General features: G+C 37.4%; 4 protein-coding genes and 1 long non-coding RNA gene across 5 annotated transcripts in view; 4 read left to right on the top strand and 1 right to left on the bottom strand.

The window, feature by feature from the left end:
• The window catches only part of LOC144639299 (uncharacterized), a 32,031-nt gene extending 31,844 nt beyond the window's left edge, over positions 1-187 (top strand). Inside the window, exon 18 of the mRNA XM_078498594.1 lies at positions 108-187. Within this exon, the coding sequence (XP_078354720.1) occupies position 108 (1 nt within the window). The 3' untranslated portion in view covers positions 109-187. The remainder of the gene's footprint in view (positions 1-107) is intronic.
• On the top strand, positions 164-1,499 carry LOC144637635 (coadhesin-like). The gene is made up of 3 exons (XM_078496695.1): positions 164-260; positions 489-662; positions 982-1,499. Exons 1-3 carry the CDS (start codon positions 164-166, stop codon positions 1,497-1,499), a joined length of 789 nt encoding a protein of 262 aa, XP_078352821.1.
• Positions 1,500-2,996: 1,497 nt separating this feature from the next.
• LOC144639354 (uncharacterized) lies at positions 2,997-9,016 on the top strand. The gene is made up of 3 exons (XR_013568136.1): positions 2,997-3,170; positions 3,468-3,513; positions 6,778-9,016. It is a non-coding gene; the product is annotated as an uncharacterized LOC144639354 (long non-coding RNA).
• Positions 9,017-10,161: 1,145 nt separating this feature from the next.
• The window catches only part of LOC144639343 (calcyphosin-like protein), a 42,979-nt gene continuing 35,121 nt past the window's right edge, over positions 10,162-18,019 (bottom strand). Inside the window, exon 7 of the mRNA XM_078498669.1 lies at positions 10,162-10,288. The gene's annotated coding sequence lies outside the window, so the exon portion shown is untranslated. The remainder of the gene's footprint in view (positions 10,289-18,019) is intronic.
• LOC144639305 (uncharacterized) overlaps positions 13,695-18,019 on the top strand; it is a 35,007-nt gene continuing 30,682 nt past the window's right edge. Inside the window, exon 1 of the mRNA XM_078498606.1 lies at positions 13,695-13,762. The gene's annotated coding sequence lies outside the window, so the exon portion shown is untranslated. The remainder of the gene's footprint in view (positions 13,763-18,019) is intronic.

Below are 18,019 nucleotides of genomic sequence, written 5' to 3' on the forward strand. Positions count from 1 at the left end.
CACTTATTTACGTTTTCGACAAGTACATTTGCACAAGCACAACAGTTAACACAAAAATTTTTAACTTATATCTCATAAATCATTACTTTTCCTTAACCAGCGCAAAGACGTTAGTATCATAGTTATTGGAATTGGCGCAGGCGTGATAAAGCACAAAGACAAAATGGAAGAGGCGGCTGGAGAGAAGGGAAAAGTGCTTCTATACGATCATTTTGATGCGCTTTCCAGTCAATTTGAGGAAATATTGAACGCCGCTTGTGGTGAGTGGTTACTTTGTTTTGTTTTGTTCATCATCATCATCATCATCATCATCATCATCATCATCATTATCATCATCATCATCATCATCATTAACATCATCATCATCAACAACAACAACAACAACAAAAATTATTGAATTCAATGAAGAAGAAAGTAACGAATGATGGACAAAGCTACTTAATTTTGAAAGTAACATTAACTTAACTGAAGAAATTATTTTTTTGTAGCAACTGACGGTGGCTACACTGATTGGTCAGCTTCTGAGTGCAGTGTGACGTGTGGAGGAGGAACACAGACACTTACAAGAACCTGCACCAACCCCCCGCCATCTAACGGTGGGAAGAACTGCAGTGAACTGGGACCAGATAAAAAGACTCAGGAATGCGGTACACAACCATGCCGTAAGTTTGTTTTTAAAAATGTCAGCTGCTTTAAACGGTGTCCTTGTTGTTGTTTTTTTGCCAAGAGATTTATAACATGTTTTCATATTTTGAAAATTGATTTTTGATTTACCTTTAAACTTCAATTTGTATGCTTTTAGTGGTTTGACAATAGTCTTTAAATGCAGTTACTGTCCTATGTGTTACTTCTCCTCGCTACCGAGGTAAATGAAAATGCTTAATTCAGAGTAAAAAAAAAATAAAAAAAGTAAAATAGTGCATAGCTAGATGAATAATTATGCACCAGAAATATTTCAATATTTATTTTGATCCTCTTCAGCCCCTCCTTGCACAGCAGGGCTTGACATAGGAATCGTTCTGGACAAATCAAGCAGCGTTACGAAACCCAATCTGAAAAAGGTTATCACCTTCTTGAAGAAACTGGTTAAGAATTTCAACCCTGCACCAGAAGCGGATCACTTTGGCTTCATCACATTTCACAAAAAGGCCAACTTGGTTTTTACCTTTGCTGATTCACAATATCATGACATGGATGAACTCTTGAAGAAAATTGCCAGCGAACCAATTCAGATGGAGCTTCATACTCGCACCGATTTGGCGCTGACAATGGCGAGGGACAAGCTGTTTACTGCGGCAGGAGGAGACAGACCAGACAAACCAAATGTTATGATCGTGCTCACTGATGGAAAACCAACTCTTCCCAACAATAAGTTTGATTTTAAAACTTTTGCTGAAGAAATATCAAAGGAATTCAAGGTGATCATGCTTAAAGGCACACCGTTAACCGCCTTCACTGGAAAAACTGAACCCTTTACAGACTTGGCTAAATTTCTGTAAATTTAAATTCTACAGACTTTCTATAAAAAGAAATTTTAAGGTCTTCTTTCACCGTCATAATAGAATGTTTGTAAACTATGGTTTTACATACATTTTGCATACTTTTTGTATTTTGTAATAAGACAAAATATTTATAAAATGTCTGTGAATTCTTAGTGCTCAGAGTATGAAGCATTGACCATAATTTACAGACTTGACAAAATCTCTTTATTAAGTCTGTAAATCTACGTTTTACAGAGGATTTGAGTGTTTGCATAATAGCTTCAAATTTTATATAATGTCTGTAAAAGCACATAAGCAGGGCTTTGTAAAATGTATGTAAAAGCGCATAAGCAGGGCTATGTAAAATGTATGTAAAAGCGCATAAGCAGGGCTATGTAAAATGTATGTAAAAGCGTATAAGCAGGGCTATGTAAAATGTATGTAAAAGCGCATAAGCAGGGCTATGTAAAATGTATGTAAAAGCGCATAAGCAGGGCTATGTGAAATGTATGTAAACGCGCATAAGCAGGGCTCTGCAAAATGCATGTTAGGCCCGGTTCATACGTCGCATATCTGCCGTGTCGAATTCAATTAAACGAATTAGATTCGGAAGAAGTTCAACGTCTGAATCGGCTGTCGAATTTCTGCCGCACGTTCGACTAGTCTTGTCGCATTATCCGACAGAAATGCGACACCGACTCAAACGTCGAACTTGGCAAAAGTGTAGAAGACCAATGCAAGTCAACACAATTTGCGTACTTACCTTGCAAGCATAGCTTCAACAGAGCGAGAAATATAACCGGATTTTGGCTGAATTTGGTTACGGTAAATACCTAATCGTACCGCTCGTTTGGTCTCGACATGGGCATTTTGGTCGACTGTGTCTCGCCAAAATACGAACCATGGCTCTGCCAAACTCGCCTGATATGCTATCGAAGATTACCAAAAAGGTACGAGTAGGTATAATAAGCAGGGCTCTGTATAATATCTGAAAAACTAGCCTGCGAACAGGACTCTGTACTCTGTGAAAGTACACAAGTCGAAATCTGTGTTATTTATTCATTTATTTATTTGTCTGCTTATTTATTTTTCAATTAATTATATGTTCGATAAGCTTTAGTGACACATCGCTTTTAGAAGTACCAATATATCGAGAGTTCGCTATATCGAAAACCTCGATGTAACGAATATCGGGGTACATTTTACGTTTGGATCTTCGGATTGTGTTCGTTAAAACGAGGATTTTGTAATATCGCGGATTGTTATATCGTGGTTCTGTTCCATATATTTTATTGTTACTTTGGCCGGCCGGAAGAATATCATTATATATATATATATCATAATATTTATTTATTTATTTATTGTACGCGGAAAGAACATCGCGTCCTATTATCTTTCTGTCTGCTTCGGCCGAGAAGAACTGGTTCCGAAGACCGAACCGATCATGCGCAAGATGAATAAATCCCGGCGTCCTCTCTGGTTCTGACTTTTGGCGGTTGATTCGTAACGGGTCGAAGCGGTCGAAGCATGGAAAGTGTGTGTACAAATCCATGTTTAAGAAGCTTTTTACTCGCTAGAATGATAATTTCGTTCGCCTAAAGACAGCTTATCTTCTCGTGTAGCTCCATGGAGTCTTCTATAACCGGATCTCCGATCGTTGCGCCTGTTGTGGGCAAGGGTCTTTCCAAGGTAAGGTTTTGCACAATAGTTATACGAGTTTCCATCAGAGGGTTTCCATGAGGCTTTATTAAGCTTAATATTTTCTAGGTAAGCTTTACCCGGTTTATTTTATTTATTTTATTGTTTGTTTCTTTCTGCTCGTACACTTGTCGTACGAATTCGACGATTCATAAACATGTCAGACATGTGTACAGTGTATGTTTGGCATTTTGTTATTATTTTTTTTGCCAATATCTGTTTATCATTTATTGTGGAAATTAAAACACCGAACTCCTCAACATGTCTGTCTTATTGTATTATTTCCAGATACAGATGTTTAGGGTTGATTGCAACATATAGCATCTATGACCATGTAAGTACAAGACTTAGTTTTGTTCCTGACAATGAGTACTAATTTCAACATGTAAAGTACATTGTGAGCATTGGTACATTTATTTCAATCTCTCTGAAACTCTACATGTATGTAACCAGAGAGAAAAGTCATCTTATTTTCGTTCTTGACTGTTCTTTGTGATTTTGTTCCGCCCATATAGATATTCCCCTGCCCCCACTTACTGCCCCTGGGTCTCTGAGGATGGTGATCTCCAAATAAAAACCACTGTATTAATGATCAATTCTAATGCCTTGAGACCTTCCTTTGAACTTTTTTCGGCCCAAATACCATGGTAGTCAATTAGCAAAAGATCCATAACTTGGAGGAGTTTTATTTAAATGAAGAAAACTTCATTGATCAAAAGGGGCCATGTTTACTTGCCTGGATGTCATCCCCACCTTTTTTCAGGGTCTGGATTATGGGGGGGGCCCTTTCTTATATAAACAGGGCTCAAAATAACAGCCGTTCAATGGACAATGTCCGGCAAAGATGACAATTTGTCCGGACAAAGTTTCAGTTTGCCGGTCATTTTCACCGGTCACATACATGGCTTTGAGAATGATAACTGATGACCAGAAGGGCATTAGAAAGCGATCTATTCATAAAAGCTGCAGCTAAAACAGTGAAGAAATAGCAAACAAACTATCTAACGAACAGCAGAAATGAGTGGTAGTTTAAAAAGTGCTATTTTCAATATTTTGACTGTTCAGAAATGACACAGGACCGAGCTAGAATCTGTCTGGCTGGACAACATGATCGGCAACTGTCCGAAAATTATTTTGAGCCCTGTATGAAGGTCTGGGTCTGCCACTTTGTGGCAGACGAACTTATGCACTGTATTGTCTTGTATTGTCCACACTATGACTCACCATAATAGAGAAAAATATTAACAAGCCAAGTACACATCTGTAGCCCAGACATCCAGATCCTGGATGGCTACCCCCAGCATTATTCACTAGCCCTACCTAATGTACCAGTATGAGAGTGAAGCAACTTACCAAAGAACCCAACAGACTTATCCTTGTTAGTGCTGAAACAAGGACTGCATGGTACATGTGAGTGCACTAGCAGTCCAGTGCATTTACATGTACCATTAGGCCACCCCTTCTCCCAATAAATCATAATAATATCAGCATAAACATTAACACAAGAAGGAGCATGTTTTCCCCTAATTTGAGTACAGTAAAAGCCTGCGATTAAGAACCTATTATTTTTCCAGTTAGCCTAAACAGGTTCTTACATAAAGGGGTATTAACACAAATTCAGGTTAATAAGGTTCTTAATAGGTTCATAATTTCTGAAAAAAAGTTTCAATATTGTTATAATAGAGATTTAAGTTGTTTTCCGCCTATTCCTTGTATAAAATTTGCATACCACATACTGGTAAATGCTTACAATGTATGCTAAAATGAAGCACTAATTATTTAGAATATGACATGATTTTATGCATAGTAATGCTTTGTCCAAACTTATTTCCCAAAAGTAAACATTTTTAATCATTTTTAAAAAATAGAACCTGGTTCCAAATTTGAGGCTTAATATGTTCTTATAAAAATGGTCAGGTATCTACAGTGTTATTTTCAAATTTTAGCCTAACTGGTTCTTAAATGTTTAAGGTTCTTACTCGCAGGTTTTTACTGTACGCTTATAAATGCTAGAATCTCGTTGATTTTGTTGTGACTTTGAATATGTGCTTCTTCTTATTTTGCTTGTGTTTATCTTTATGCTATGATTCTTCTGTCACCATTATTGACTAAGCTGCACTGTACATGTGTGCCATTACTTATGCTTATTCTTGTCATACCATATTTGCCATTGGAAACCAGCTGTAAAGGCCAATTTACATAGTATGATTTTATTGCATGTGACATGGTTGTGAAATGCTAACAACAGGTTTATGACACAAATAATTATTGTGTTGTGAAAATCCAACCTACAGCGTACAACTAGCTTATGAGTGTCATAGGCGTGCCGTAAGCTTGTCACATGTGACAAAATCGTACCGTGCAAAGTACAGTGTACCTAAAAGATTTCAGTCATAATCAGTTTGGTGATGGTCCATCAAACCCTGTAACAGATTTAGATACATGTACATGTATATACTGATGATGATGGGTGACTGACTGACTGACTGACTGACTGACTGACTGACTCAGGGACCGCGCAGGAAGAATTTGAGTGGGGGGGGGGGCTGAAAGTCGAACCCTGAACTGAGTAAACTTTGGGGGGGGGGGGTCCGTGGGAGTACAGGGCATGCTCCCCCGTGAAATTTTGGATTTCAAATTCACTTAAATACCGGAAAATGCATTTGAAATGAGATGTTACCAGAAGAAATGAAAACAGAAAAGGCAATTTCACTTTATGTTACAAAATCAATTACATGTACCATTAGAGTGGGCTTGAAAACAAACCGTATCATCTTATAAACTTAACCCATTTGGTGGGATCGAAATGACCAACGATGAAACAGGCCTTAGCTTTTAAGTCCCCTTAAAAACCAAGTTTTTGGTAAAGGGCATAATCCTGTAGTAGCCTAACCTCGACTACCCGTAACCATTTTCAAATAATAACCGAAAACCTTAAAGACAACTGTCCGCATTTCCTTTTTTTATGTATCTACGTTGAAGGCGAGTTTATTTTGGCTATAGTAACTGCTGTTACTTTCGTCCTTTACAAACTAAATCAATAATATGGCTTCCAGAATCGAAATATTTTAAGTAATTTGTCGTTTGTTTTTTCATTCATTATTTTCTTTCCCTTGTTACTGTAAAAAAGTGGGGGGGGGGGGGGCTAAAGCCCCCCTAGCCCCTTCCTCTGAGCGGTCCCTGTAGACTGACAATAAGAGTATATCTTTATTGTGCCTTACACTCCAAAATGAAGGTATTGGTTGAGTTACAGTAAAGGTTGTATAGCAACTACCGGTATGGTAACAAATTACTGAACTATAACATGCAATGAAATTACAATGCAAACTACAGTCGAATCCCGATAACTCGAACCTTCAAGGGAAATCGAAAAAGGTTCGAGATATCGGGAGTTCGAGTTATCGAGGGTAAAATTAGCAAGAAAATGACCTGAAGGGGAATCGAAAAAGGTTCGAGTTAGCGGGAGTTCGAGTTACTGAGGGTTCGAGTTATCGAGATTCAACCGTATGCCTGACTGATTGACTCACATTTTGTTGTTATTGTAAAATGTTTGTGCTAGTCAATTTGTAACAAACTGCTCTCCCTTATTCAATTTCAGATCCCACATTCAATTGCTGAATTATCTTATGAACTGCAAGGGGAGTTGATGGCCTTTCAATCAATGTTAGTCTCCACCCAAGAGAAAAGAACCTTTTAAGGACATATGAGTCCTGTTCATGAAAATAAGCAGGGCTCATATGTCCTTATTAATAAAGCCTGGTTTACACTAGCAACGCAAGCGCAAGCACAAGCATGATCGCGCAAAAAGGACAAATTTTGATCCTTGTGTTTGTGCTTGCTGTCAAAATGAAATACGCTTGTGCTTTTGCTTGAGTCGAAGCCATTTTCACGGAGAAATACAGTGTAAGAGCTGTTATCCTTGCACTTGTGAAAACCAGGCTTAACAATTGGTCATTGGACATTGGCCGATCAAAATTTGTTCATGTCTGACGAAACGCCAAGTTTGGTCGGACATGATGTCCGGACAATTCATTGCAAATCATTGTCTGACCAAGATGGTGTCTTACTTGGACACATATGTCCTTTCCAGAGAGAACAAATTATTTGCAGCCCTACATGAGGGAAGTTGAAAGAATTAGATTAGTTCAAGCTTAAAACAAAATGCATTGTATGATACTGCTAAAAGTAGTTTGTATAGTGTGATCGTCCGGGTGAGAGTAGTTCTGAGAAGAACTGTTGTTGGTGACTGACGTTTCGACAACCTGAGTAGAAGTCATCTTCAGAGTCAAGTGAAAAGTTGTTGTCAGTCGATGATGTTATAAGTCTGGTTCGTTGATGTTGATTGGTCAGTTAAGCCGTGATGTTATTGGCTGTAAGACTCGTGTTAAGTTTGTCAACAGTAATTGGTCAGTTTCGATCCGTCTATTGTCAGTCAAATTAAGTTGTTCTGTTCCGTCTATTGTTAGTCAAATGAAGTAGTTCTGTCAGCGTTTCATTTGTCGGTAGTGTTTACGTTGTGAATAAGTCGTTTGTAAGGTGCCGGTAGTTGTTGACATCTGTTAATAGGCGTCTGTTCTAAGTTTGTGTACCAGCTTTCCAGAGTCAGTCATTGAAAATAGTTAGTACTGTAGGTTAGGCATTCAGCAGAGTCCCAGTCGATTTGGTGGTTAGTAAGCGACTATTCCCTACATCAAGGGCACTTCTGAAACTATTGCGCAGATCCTACAACCCTACAATATCCGTGTAGCTCACAAACCTATAACTACGCTACGACGTTTACTGACCAACATTAAAGACAGAGACCAACCCCTAACGACAGACAGGGAGCGATTTATAAGATCAAATGCTCTAACTGCCAGGCCTCCTACATCGGAGAGACCGGTAGAAACCTCAACACGAGACTGACTGAACACAAACGGGCGACAAGAAATGGTGATGTCAACAATCACATTTCTGAACACCATCGACCGACAGAACTACTTAATTTGACTAACAATAGACGGAACAGAACAACTTAGTTTGACTGACAATAGATGGATCGAAACTGTCCAATTACTGTTGACAAATTTAATACGAGTCTTACAGCCAAAACATCACGGCTAAACTGACCAATCAACATCAACGAACCTGACTTATAACATCATCGACTGACAACAACTTTTCACTTGACTCTGAAGATGACTTCCGCTCAGGTTGTTGAAACGTCAGTCACCAACAACAGTTCTTCTCAGAACTACTCTCACCCGGACGATCACACTATATGAACTACTGATAGTCCTGGGTTCAAAACCATTTACTGTACTGCTAAAAGTGTTTAGACTAGATCTATCAAGCAGCTTACGTTAAGGTATACATGTATATAAATACATCGATGCTCACATGGAAGTATGAATGTACCGGTACATGTAGCATCATACTCACATTCACATATTTTATCCGTTGAAGAAAGCTTATAGGTTTAAAACATGCTACATGTAATAGATATTTCAAATTGTTATAAAAGCATGTTTGCAACAAGTGGATTTTGATGATTATGTTTATGTATTATTATAAGCAGATTAAACTACATGTATTGACAGTACATCTATATTAGAATGTAGGTTGAGACTGATTTACAATTAAATAACATGATAGATTATTTAAATTGTTAATTATTAGAGGGGATATTAATTTGTGTGTTTATGTTATGTCTCTAATAAGACTATAATTAACTATGTTGGAAAACGAGAGGGGTGAAATACATGTTTTGTGAAATCATACTTTATTTTTTTTAAATAATATATTGTAATGATACATGCAGAGCAGGTTGTTTTGAAATAAAGGTTTTATGGCTTGCAGTTTTCAGACTACCTTTTTTTATCACGGTCGACTTCCGAATGAAATGCAATGCATGTTGTCATTTCATGTAAGGGTAAATCACATTTACAGTGTGCTACAGCCATTTAAATATATGTTCATTAATTTTACTAATTTGTAAAGAGATTTTATAAAACTGCAAAATCTCTTTAAAAAAAGACATTTTGCAGCCCTTTGAATTGATCTATGGAGTACAGATATTTTACATAGATTTTATTGTTCTGCTTGAAATCTATGTAAAATAAGTACAGAGATTTAACAGAGATTTTATTACATTCTTCTTAAATTTGAAAATTATTTGCACAATTTACAAAGAAAACACCAACATTTTATAGACATTATATAGACATTTTACAGATATTATGCAGAGAATCCGTTAAATTCACAGAGATTTTACAGATGTTACAAAATCTCTGTAAGAGTGCACATTTACAGACTTTGGAATTTACAGTATAAATATATACATTTTATAAACATTTTACATAATTCAGAAAATCTCTGTAAAACTTTTACAGAGATTTTACAGACATGTAATAAAATCTCTGTAAAATAGTTAACAAATTTACAAGAAAAATACCAAGTTTTTACAGATATTATGTCTACAAAATTAGACAAAATTTACATACTTTCTATGAGATTTACAAAATGTCTGTAAGTGTGCACGTTTACAGACATTGAAATTTACAAGTAAAGTACAAAGATTTTATAAAATTTACAAAGATTTTAATAACATTTTGTAAGTCTGTAAATGGTTCAGTTTTTCCAGTGCTTTGTTGTTGTTATTACACAAAAATTACCACTCAAACTATTACAAAAGTGAAATTTTTGTAATAATTATAAGGAACTATTTTCAAACTTAGGAGCTCTTGGGCGTTAAAAGAAGACGATGTAATCTGATAAAAGTTATCTCTTTAAAGATCCGTAATTTCTGTAAAACAGTTTATAGCAAACTTAAGTTAAACATTTGTCTTATATTTCCAGAAAAAAGATGGCTTCATCACGAATCGAAATGAAAAATGCATCAACCTTCTTTGCGAGCGTTTCAAAGCACACTCTTAGCAATACGTTTAAGCTGCTAAAATCTTTTTTCTTTGTGTATGACAAAACATCTTCTACTCACCCTCTTAACTGTCTTTTATCAGGCAAAGGGCGTTAATGTAGTAGCAGTTGGGATCGGTGCACGCATAAAGAAGGACACCCTCCAGTTAATCGCAGGCGACGGACCCGTTGTCCAGGTGAAGAAGTTCAGCCAACTGAAAAAGATGATGGACACAATCAAATCATCTGCCTGTTCTGGTACGTTCAGTACATTAAGAAAGACATCTCAAAAGTTAAGGAATTATACCTTCACTTTATAGTTTTAATGCATTAGGTATATACCCCACTGTAAAATGTAAAACTGTAAATGTAGATGTTGTTTATAGTGGTCATGCACTTAGCTTCGAGATAGCTAGTTTACAGGCATGCCAATGAAACAGAGGAAACAAATATTTTAAATGAACATAACAAGGTTAAAAATCCCAACTGGCAGGAGGCAGACCAGTTGGCTATATACAATTCGTGACCGAGGATTTGAACTCGGGACAACCGAGAAAAAAATCCAGCTAGTGGCAGGGGCAAGTCTTGAACCGGGGACCTCCGGATTACAACACCAGCGCCCTAAACCACTCGGCCACGCTTGCCTCTTACTCACTGTAACATGGGCAGTGAAACCCTGATTTTTTGCATGAATTTGATTATAGTACAGACTACAATATAATCCACCTGGGTTTTTCTTAAGCACCTGAAAAATGGAAAACTTGCAACCTTGCTTCTCTGATTACACCAGCAAAATAACTCTTTCGGAAAAAGAGCAAAGCGACAGGTGTTTAACATACACTTTCATTTTAATGGGTTTCGCATTTTTTCCGCGCCAGCGCACCCCACTGAGGGAAAGACCAACTAGGGGGTTATCTTAAAATATACCAAGGACTGAGAGGTGTACATTTTTTCTCATGAAGGGTAATAAACTAAACAGGCTGGGTTTCGCCAAGAAGAGAGATATGTTATAATCGACAAAGCGTTTGTTTTATTTCCAGACTAAAGACGCCAGAAACAGAAAACGCCTACCAGAGTGTTGCATCCTGGGAAGAAATATAAAGCATGTAGATTTAAGGGATAATTATAGATGTTTATTTATGGAGCCTGAACTAACGTTGCGTGCCATTCCATAGGATATGCACTAGAGCTTGGAAATACGCAATAAAACATATAAAGGGTAGCCTCCTACGCAGACGTTCTTTGGGCTCGTCACGCGTTTCTCCCCCACAAACGTCTGCTCAACCGAGCTGCCACTTCCGTTCGCCGGCGGTTTGCCTTTGTTTTGAAGAAACCAATCAGCATCCGTCTATGGAACTCGACAGACGCAGCTCACCCGCGGGGCAATTTCCGCAAAATGATTCGCGTCGAAAGCTTACACGACTATAAACATTCGCGACATTTGTACATTTACCGTTCTCTATAGTCGTCCGACTTATTTTACTTAATTATTACTTGTTTTTGAAAGGTACTATATGCTGTATTTCTAGCAGGCGCTTGAAGTTGAATAGAGACGCAAGTCTGTGGCCTCGGGTCTGCTTGTTTCCTGTTCGTAGATTTTGGCAATTTGTAATTTGCTTTGTGTTTTGCGTGAGCAGTTTGTTTTGGCTGATTTCTGTTTGAAAGACATGTTTGAAGCACTCAAAGTTTTCTTTCTGGAAGGGAAAGGTGTGAAACTTTGCGTGAGCTATTGATTACTTGCATTTAATATCTGTGAAGGCGTCAGATGCGTTACATCTTATTACGGATGAATATCTGTGACATATTTATTTTTCGTCCGGCTTCGCCTGACGCCCGCTTTACTTCGAGAAAGCTACATGTTTGTTTTAAAGAGATTTATGTGCTGTACAACGCGTAACGCGTAAAGCTTATGTTTCCTGCGCGATTTTGATCGAGCGTTTTGTCACTTGAGCGTGATGTTCAACTTTTGGAGCGTTAAAGGTCAAAGTCCCACTTTCCAGACATTGGAAGACGAGCCATGATTGGCTTACCGCCGGCGAACGGAAGTGGCAGCTCGGTTGAGCAGACGTTCGTGGGGGAGAAACGCGTGACGAGCCCAAAGAACGTCTGCGTAGGAGGCTATATAAAGGGGACATTTGAAGTTTATAAGACGCCTGAATGGAAACAGAAGACGCCTACAGGAGTGTTGCATCATGGGAAGAAATATATAGCATAAAATAAGGGGATAATTTAGATTTATATTATTGGAGCAACTGACGTTGGGTGCTTCTCGATGGAATATGTACTTAACATTGAAAAATACGCAATAAAACATATAAAGGGGAAATCTAAAGTTTATAACTCGTTTGGTTTTGAATTCGATCTTAGAGTTTAAGACGGATTCCGCTGAAAGTTCGAGAAATGTGTGTAAAAATTAATTACCAAAAACGTAATCATATCACGGTAACATTTAACATGCTATTTGACACATCTTACTGAAATGTATTTGTCTGGACCCCAACTCTAAAACATTCTCGAGAAAATTATAGTCAAACGTCTTTAAAATGTTTAAAACGCGTGCCATTTTGTTTCAAACCGGCGTGAAACGTCCGTTTTAACTGTTGAAATGTAGATACTTTTTAATCCATTTTCTCTCTTGCGGGGTCAGCTTGAGAGCTAAAGTTTTGGTACGTTTTTATTAGCTATACTCAAACTGTTACCATGCTATGAGATTTCTGTGGTAACTTTATTTTTGCCTGTATTGCTCGAATGTTCGGCGGAAACCATCTTAAAAGCGGAAGTTCAACGAGACAGGTCAAGTCAATGCCCAGGTCCCTTTGTGATACACGCCTGCATTGAATCATGATTGTTGTATTTCAGTGTTGCCAAAATAAGGAATGACATGTCCTGTACACGTCTTTAATAAGTCGAGGCGCAATTCTGAATATTTAACTTTTCGGTAATGACGTCAATTGAAGCCTCGACTTATTAGAATGGTGAAAACAACCACCATAATTCTCTACAGACGAGTCTCATAATACCACTTTGAGAAATGTGATCACTCTTTAAAGGTTGCTGCCTGCCTAATAATCCTCTTTACCTTCGCACGTATGCAAATTTAAATTACGTGATGTTCTTACAGAATTGATCCTTTTTTGATAGTTATTTATTCATCTCCACGTGGATATAAGATATGTTTTATTTCTAAAGAAGGTAATGTGACAAGAAATAAACCGAAGCTAAAGATGTCCTTTTAACTGTTATTGCGAGAAAATCAATGTTTTTCGAGTCATACTTGTGATTGACTTCATGTGGTCGGACGTTTCAAAGGGAGTTTTTTTTTTTTAACATGCTGTGACTATTTTGGAAAATAAAAATTATTTGCATTCATTTCTAAATTAAGGTTTTCAGTCTCTTCGAAAGTAATTTAAACTACATAGGAAACACCACTCTACCCATACACCTCTTAATAAACAATTTCTCGCCACGACAATAAAACATTATACAAACGACCAACAAAATACATAAAATACATAATATATAAATATCTCGACAACACAGGGGGACCGCCACCTACACAATCATCATGAGTTCAATTATTTATTTAAATTTGTACGTTTACTTTAGCTTTTAAATGAATTTAGAATTAATAGCAGATAGCCTGTCCACTGTGCTTAATTGTGCCACTGAATCGAGAATTACAGGATAAGGTAACGTTTATCTCTTACTTTTAATTCATCACATAAAAGACGTAGATGCCTGTCTTTAAGTTAATCGCTGGAAGACCTGAAACAGCTTTGTGGTTTTCTGGCAAAATAATCGCTTGTAACTCCATGAAATTAGTGGTAGTCGTATAACTGTAAAGAGATCTCTCTTTACTATGATCCCTGATTTTCACAGACATCCAATGCTCTGTTAGCTCAGTTCTTATACAGTAAGTGACAACTCTTCATCGTTGTTGTCACGCACCACCCACTCATGCTACGCACACTGTTCCACTCGCCATCCACGCCACGCCCCCCAAGGGACTATGTCACGGATTTTAACAGATTTTTGAAGAGCCCAAATTTATATTTGTGTCGTAGGAAACCTAAAAATAGTGGTTCATTTTTATTAATAATTGCCATTTGAGAGGACTAAAACTTTTTTTAAAAGCGCGTGTGGCTTCGGATGGCTCGGATGGAAATGGATTATATTGCAATTTGAGAGCGTTAGCCAACGTTTCAAGTTGTTTCCGCGCGCCTTCAAAAAATCGATATGTATAGCCGAAGTTTGATTTCTATCCCCAAATCAAAGTTATATTTTCCGTTAAATGTTCAAAGACAATGTTTTTCATGGGCAAATTTGCTACCACTTTTTTAAAAAGTTAGACCAAAATAGCCCCCTTTCTTTTTTTTTTTTTTTTTTTTTTTTTTTTTTCCCCCCCCCCCCCCCCCCAACGCCACCATGCAGTACTGGATCTGCACCACACAGTATATGTGCAGTCCAATTTTAACGCCGTTTCATAACAATTAGGAATATAAAACTCTTATTAACATTATTTGCACGCGTGCATTTACCATATGCAGTACTGCAGTTAGAGCGAGATTTCCATAGAACTTGATGTCAGAACTCTATATTGGTTATTATGGTGAAGGTTAAGTTTGTGTTCAGTCTGTGGCCCATAGGGCTGTCTTAACACGGTATCAGTAGCATGAAGCAACTAGGAGTATCCCCCCCCCCCCCCCCCCCCCCCCCCAGATGGGAACCCATCACAGGGTTCGGACGGCGGAGAATAGGTGCGACGCTTGAACGCCATTCATTTTCAGGGCTAGTTGCTTTGGCAGGTGATTTGTTACACACTTCTTAGCCAGTTCCGACTTCGAAAGGTATAAAACGTTCTCTAAGAATACCACAAAATTAAGTATATTGAAACCAGAAAACGCTCTTCAATACGAAGAAAGTTGTCTTATGGGGAAAGAAAAGGACAGACAAATTTTATATTAGTCAAATAAACAGATCCTCAATAGGCTCGTTACAGTATGTAAAAAGTATGAATAGCACCTTTTTATTTATCGACTGTTGTCAGATTTTTGTCATGAATGTTGCTGGCTACAATTCTAGAATTATGTTTATAATTTTAGCATTTACAAAATAAAATTCAGATATATAAAGCTCATATAATAAGTATGTATGGTAAAGTAAATTGCTCGCTGAACTTTGATGACACGCTTTCCACATAGAAAATATATCTCCTCTCTAAATAATTCACCTTGCGAGTGCCTTTTGAGAGAAACTTCTCATCTTACGAATATCGTAAATCGTTCGTTGGACTTTGTTGAGATGTTTCTCACATATTTTCTTTCTCCCCTCTCTGAATAATTCATCTTGAGAGGTTTTGGGAGGAAATTTGTCCCAGTCACGAATATAACTGTCACCTTAGAATATTAAAATTGCAGGTTGAAAGTTGGTGGTACGTACGTTTTTAGGCAGTATTTTTTTCCCTTACTCTGGCAAGTGGGTAGGGTACTTATCTTTTTTTTCTGGACCAATATTATTTTTTTTGTATAAATGTTCACGAATCAATAAATTATCGGCATTTAATCTCAGGTGGTAACATCACGTTAATTGGAAACTCATTGTGTAAAATTCAGTTCCAAAAATTCGTATTTTCCGTTTAGAAAAAGTGTGTTACACCAGTAGAAAACATTAAAACCTACCTAAAACATTTCTGTGAACGCTTTGCAAATAACTAATTTCATTTCCGTAGACGCCTATGGATATAAAAGAAGCTTGCCGGACTCAAAAAGAGAAAGAATAGACGGTTAAAATTGTATATAAGTAAGAAATTAAATTTCTTTGCTAGGGAAGAATTTTCCTTAGTAAATATTTTAAAAGGAGCTGTCAAATACAAGGTATTGATTACCAATGATTTGGAAGCTTTACTTGGGCCTACACGTTAAAGGAACAGTTTTGTCCTTCTGGGTAAGTGGGGGAGATGATGTGAGGCGAGGGCGGAATTTCACCACTCAATCATCCAAAGAGCTTACGTGTCACCCGTTTGCTGCAGAGTGACCGAACAAAGACACTCAACGAGAAACCTCCAGTACACTAAGTCGCGCTTGACGATTCATAACACTATAATGGTTATTAGGCGCTGTTATTATTACTTGCGCAAGCATTATGTTGTCCTTTTACATCAACATTGCTTCTTTATTTATAGTTGCATGACCGGGTATTCGAATACAGCTTTTGCTGGCCACCAAACTTATTTTGATCTACCTATAAAACGTTCGCTAAAAGAAAGAAAATCCGCAAAATATAGTATAGGAAACGGAAAGGCATTTTATGATTTAGCTGGCGAGAAGGCTGGCTAATGGGGAAAGTAAACACCGACAAAATATAAATTTCAGTCAAATTAACAGATTCACAATAAATAGACTCATTACAGTATGAAATAGCAGTAATGGTATCTTTTCTATACGTTTAGTTTTGTCATGAATGTTGCTGGCTACAATTTAAGAATTCTTTTCACAATTTTGGCAATTACAAGAAAATACAATTTATTTATATAAGCCTTATATAATAAGTATTTATGGTAAAGTGAATTGCTCGTTGGGCTTTGATGACACGTGTTCCACATATTATCTCTCCCATCTCTGAATAATTCATCTTGCGAGTGCGTTTAGGGAGCAGAATTCTTGTCTCAGGAATAAAAATGTCGCCTTTTTATATTAATATCGCTCTTTGGACTTTGGTGGACCGTTTTGCGAGCAATACCTTTCTTTATTATTCCACTATTGCGCCATTTACCATAAGGGAAAAGAACGCGCAAAATATGCCACGTTATTACACAGTAGAACAGGGCAAAAATACGGGCAGACAAATTACGGATACGGCCCAAACAAAGTGGAAATATGATCCCCGATGCCGACGGACTTGCCCCGATTTTCCGAGCCCCGAGGGGGAGGAACCGCACCGAAATATCCGCGCGTATATGTTAACCTCGAATAAGGTGTATTTACTCTCTAAATATTTTTGTCTTGAAATAGGGGGCGTTTGGGGTGCAAATTCTCGTCTCGCGAGTATAAACACATCCTTCGAATATTAAAATAACTCCAACCAGTATCTTTCCCCTCTCCAAATAATTCATATTGCAAATGCGTTTCAGGAGAAACTTCTGGTCGCAGCAACAATTTCACAAATGTTTTATAACCAGTCGTTGGACTTCGCCAAAACAAGGTTTCCAAACAGTCTACACTCCTGGTGACTTTCATTTCGAGCCATTTTCGGTCGCTTGGCGCTAGTTATCCGTTATATATTTTTCTTTCAAACTTTGCCAGCCTGGTTTTGTATTGAAAGTGTTAAAATTGCAGTTAAATTAAAACTTTTCTTGACTGGTTTTTTTTTTTGCGATTCAATGTTTTTATTTTATTTTAACCTTGACTTCAGCTAAATGATCACCAGCCAAAATAAACGCCTACTAACTTTGTTTGTGCAGCACATTTTAAATTTAGATAAGAAAATTGTTTTTTGTTCGCCTTGGGGTTCGGCATCGATCAAAAAAGACGCCGTCGAATATATCATTGGCACGAAACTCGTTACAGTCAGGTCAAGGATGCAAAATTTTACCAACCACTTTACACGCAAACCTATTCTACTCTCTTAAAATTCTTCTTGTAAATGCGTTGGGGGCGAAAATTTTTTTACTTTTCTCGTCTTTGTCGCCTATGGATTAAACAGCCACTCGTTACAATTCAAGTGAAAAAGAGTTGTACGTTTACGGCAACGGACGTCAAAATAACTTACTGTCTCTCTTCAGTTGTGTATACAGTACAGTGAAATTATTTGTATTTGCAATGAATAGTAGGAGACATTATTCCATTTTTGTGTGCTTTTTTACGGATAGAAGAAAAGAACTCAAAATCAGAAGTTATCTTTGCCGTTTCCCGTCTGCCGTTAACGTCATGCTTAACCTCTCTACTGTT

Source organism: Oculina patagonica, chromosome 14, assembly GCF_052425735.1.
Source record: "Oculina patagonica isolate OP01 chromosome 14, crgOcupat, whole genome shotgun sequence".
NCBI classification, from domain to species: Eukaryota; Metazoa; Cnidaria; class Anthozoa; order Scleractinia; family Oculinidae; genus Oculina; species Oculina patagonica.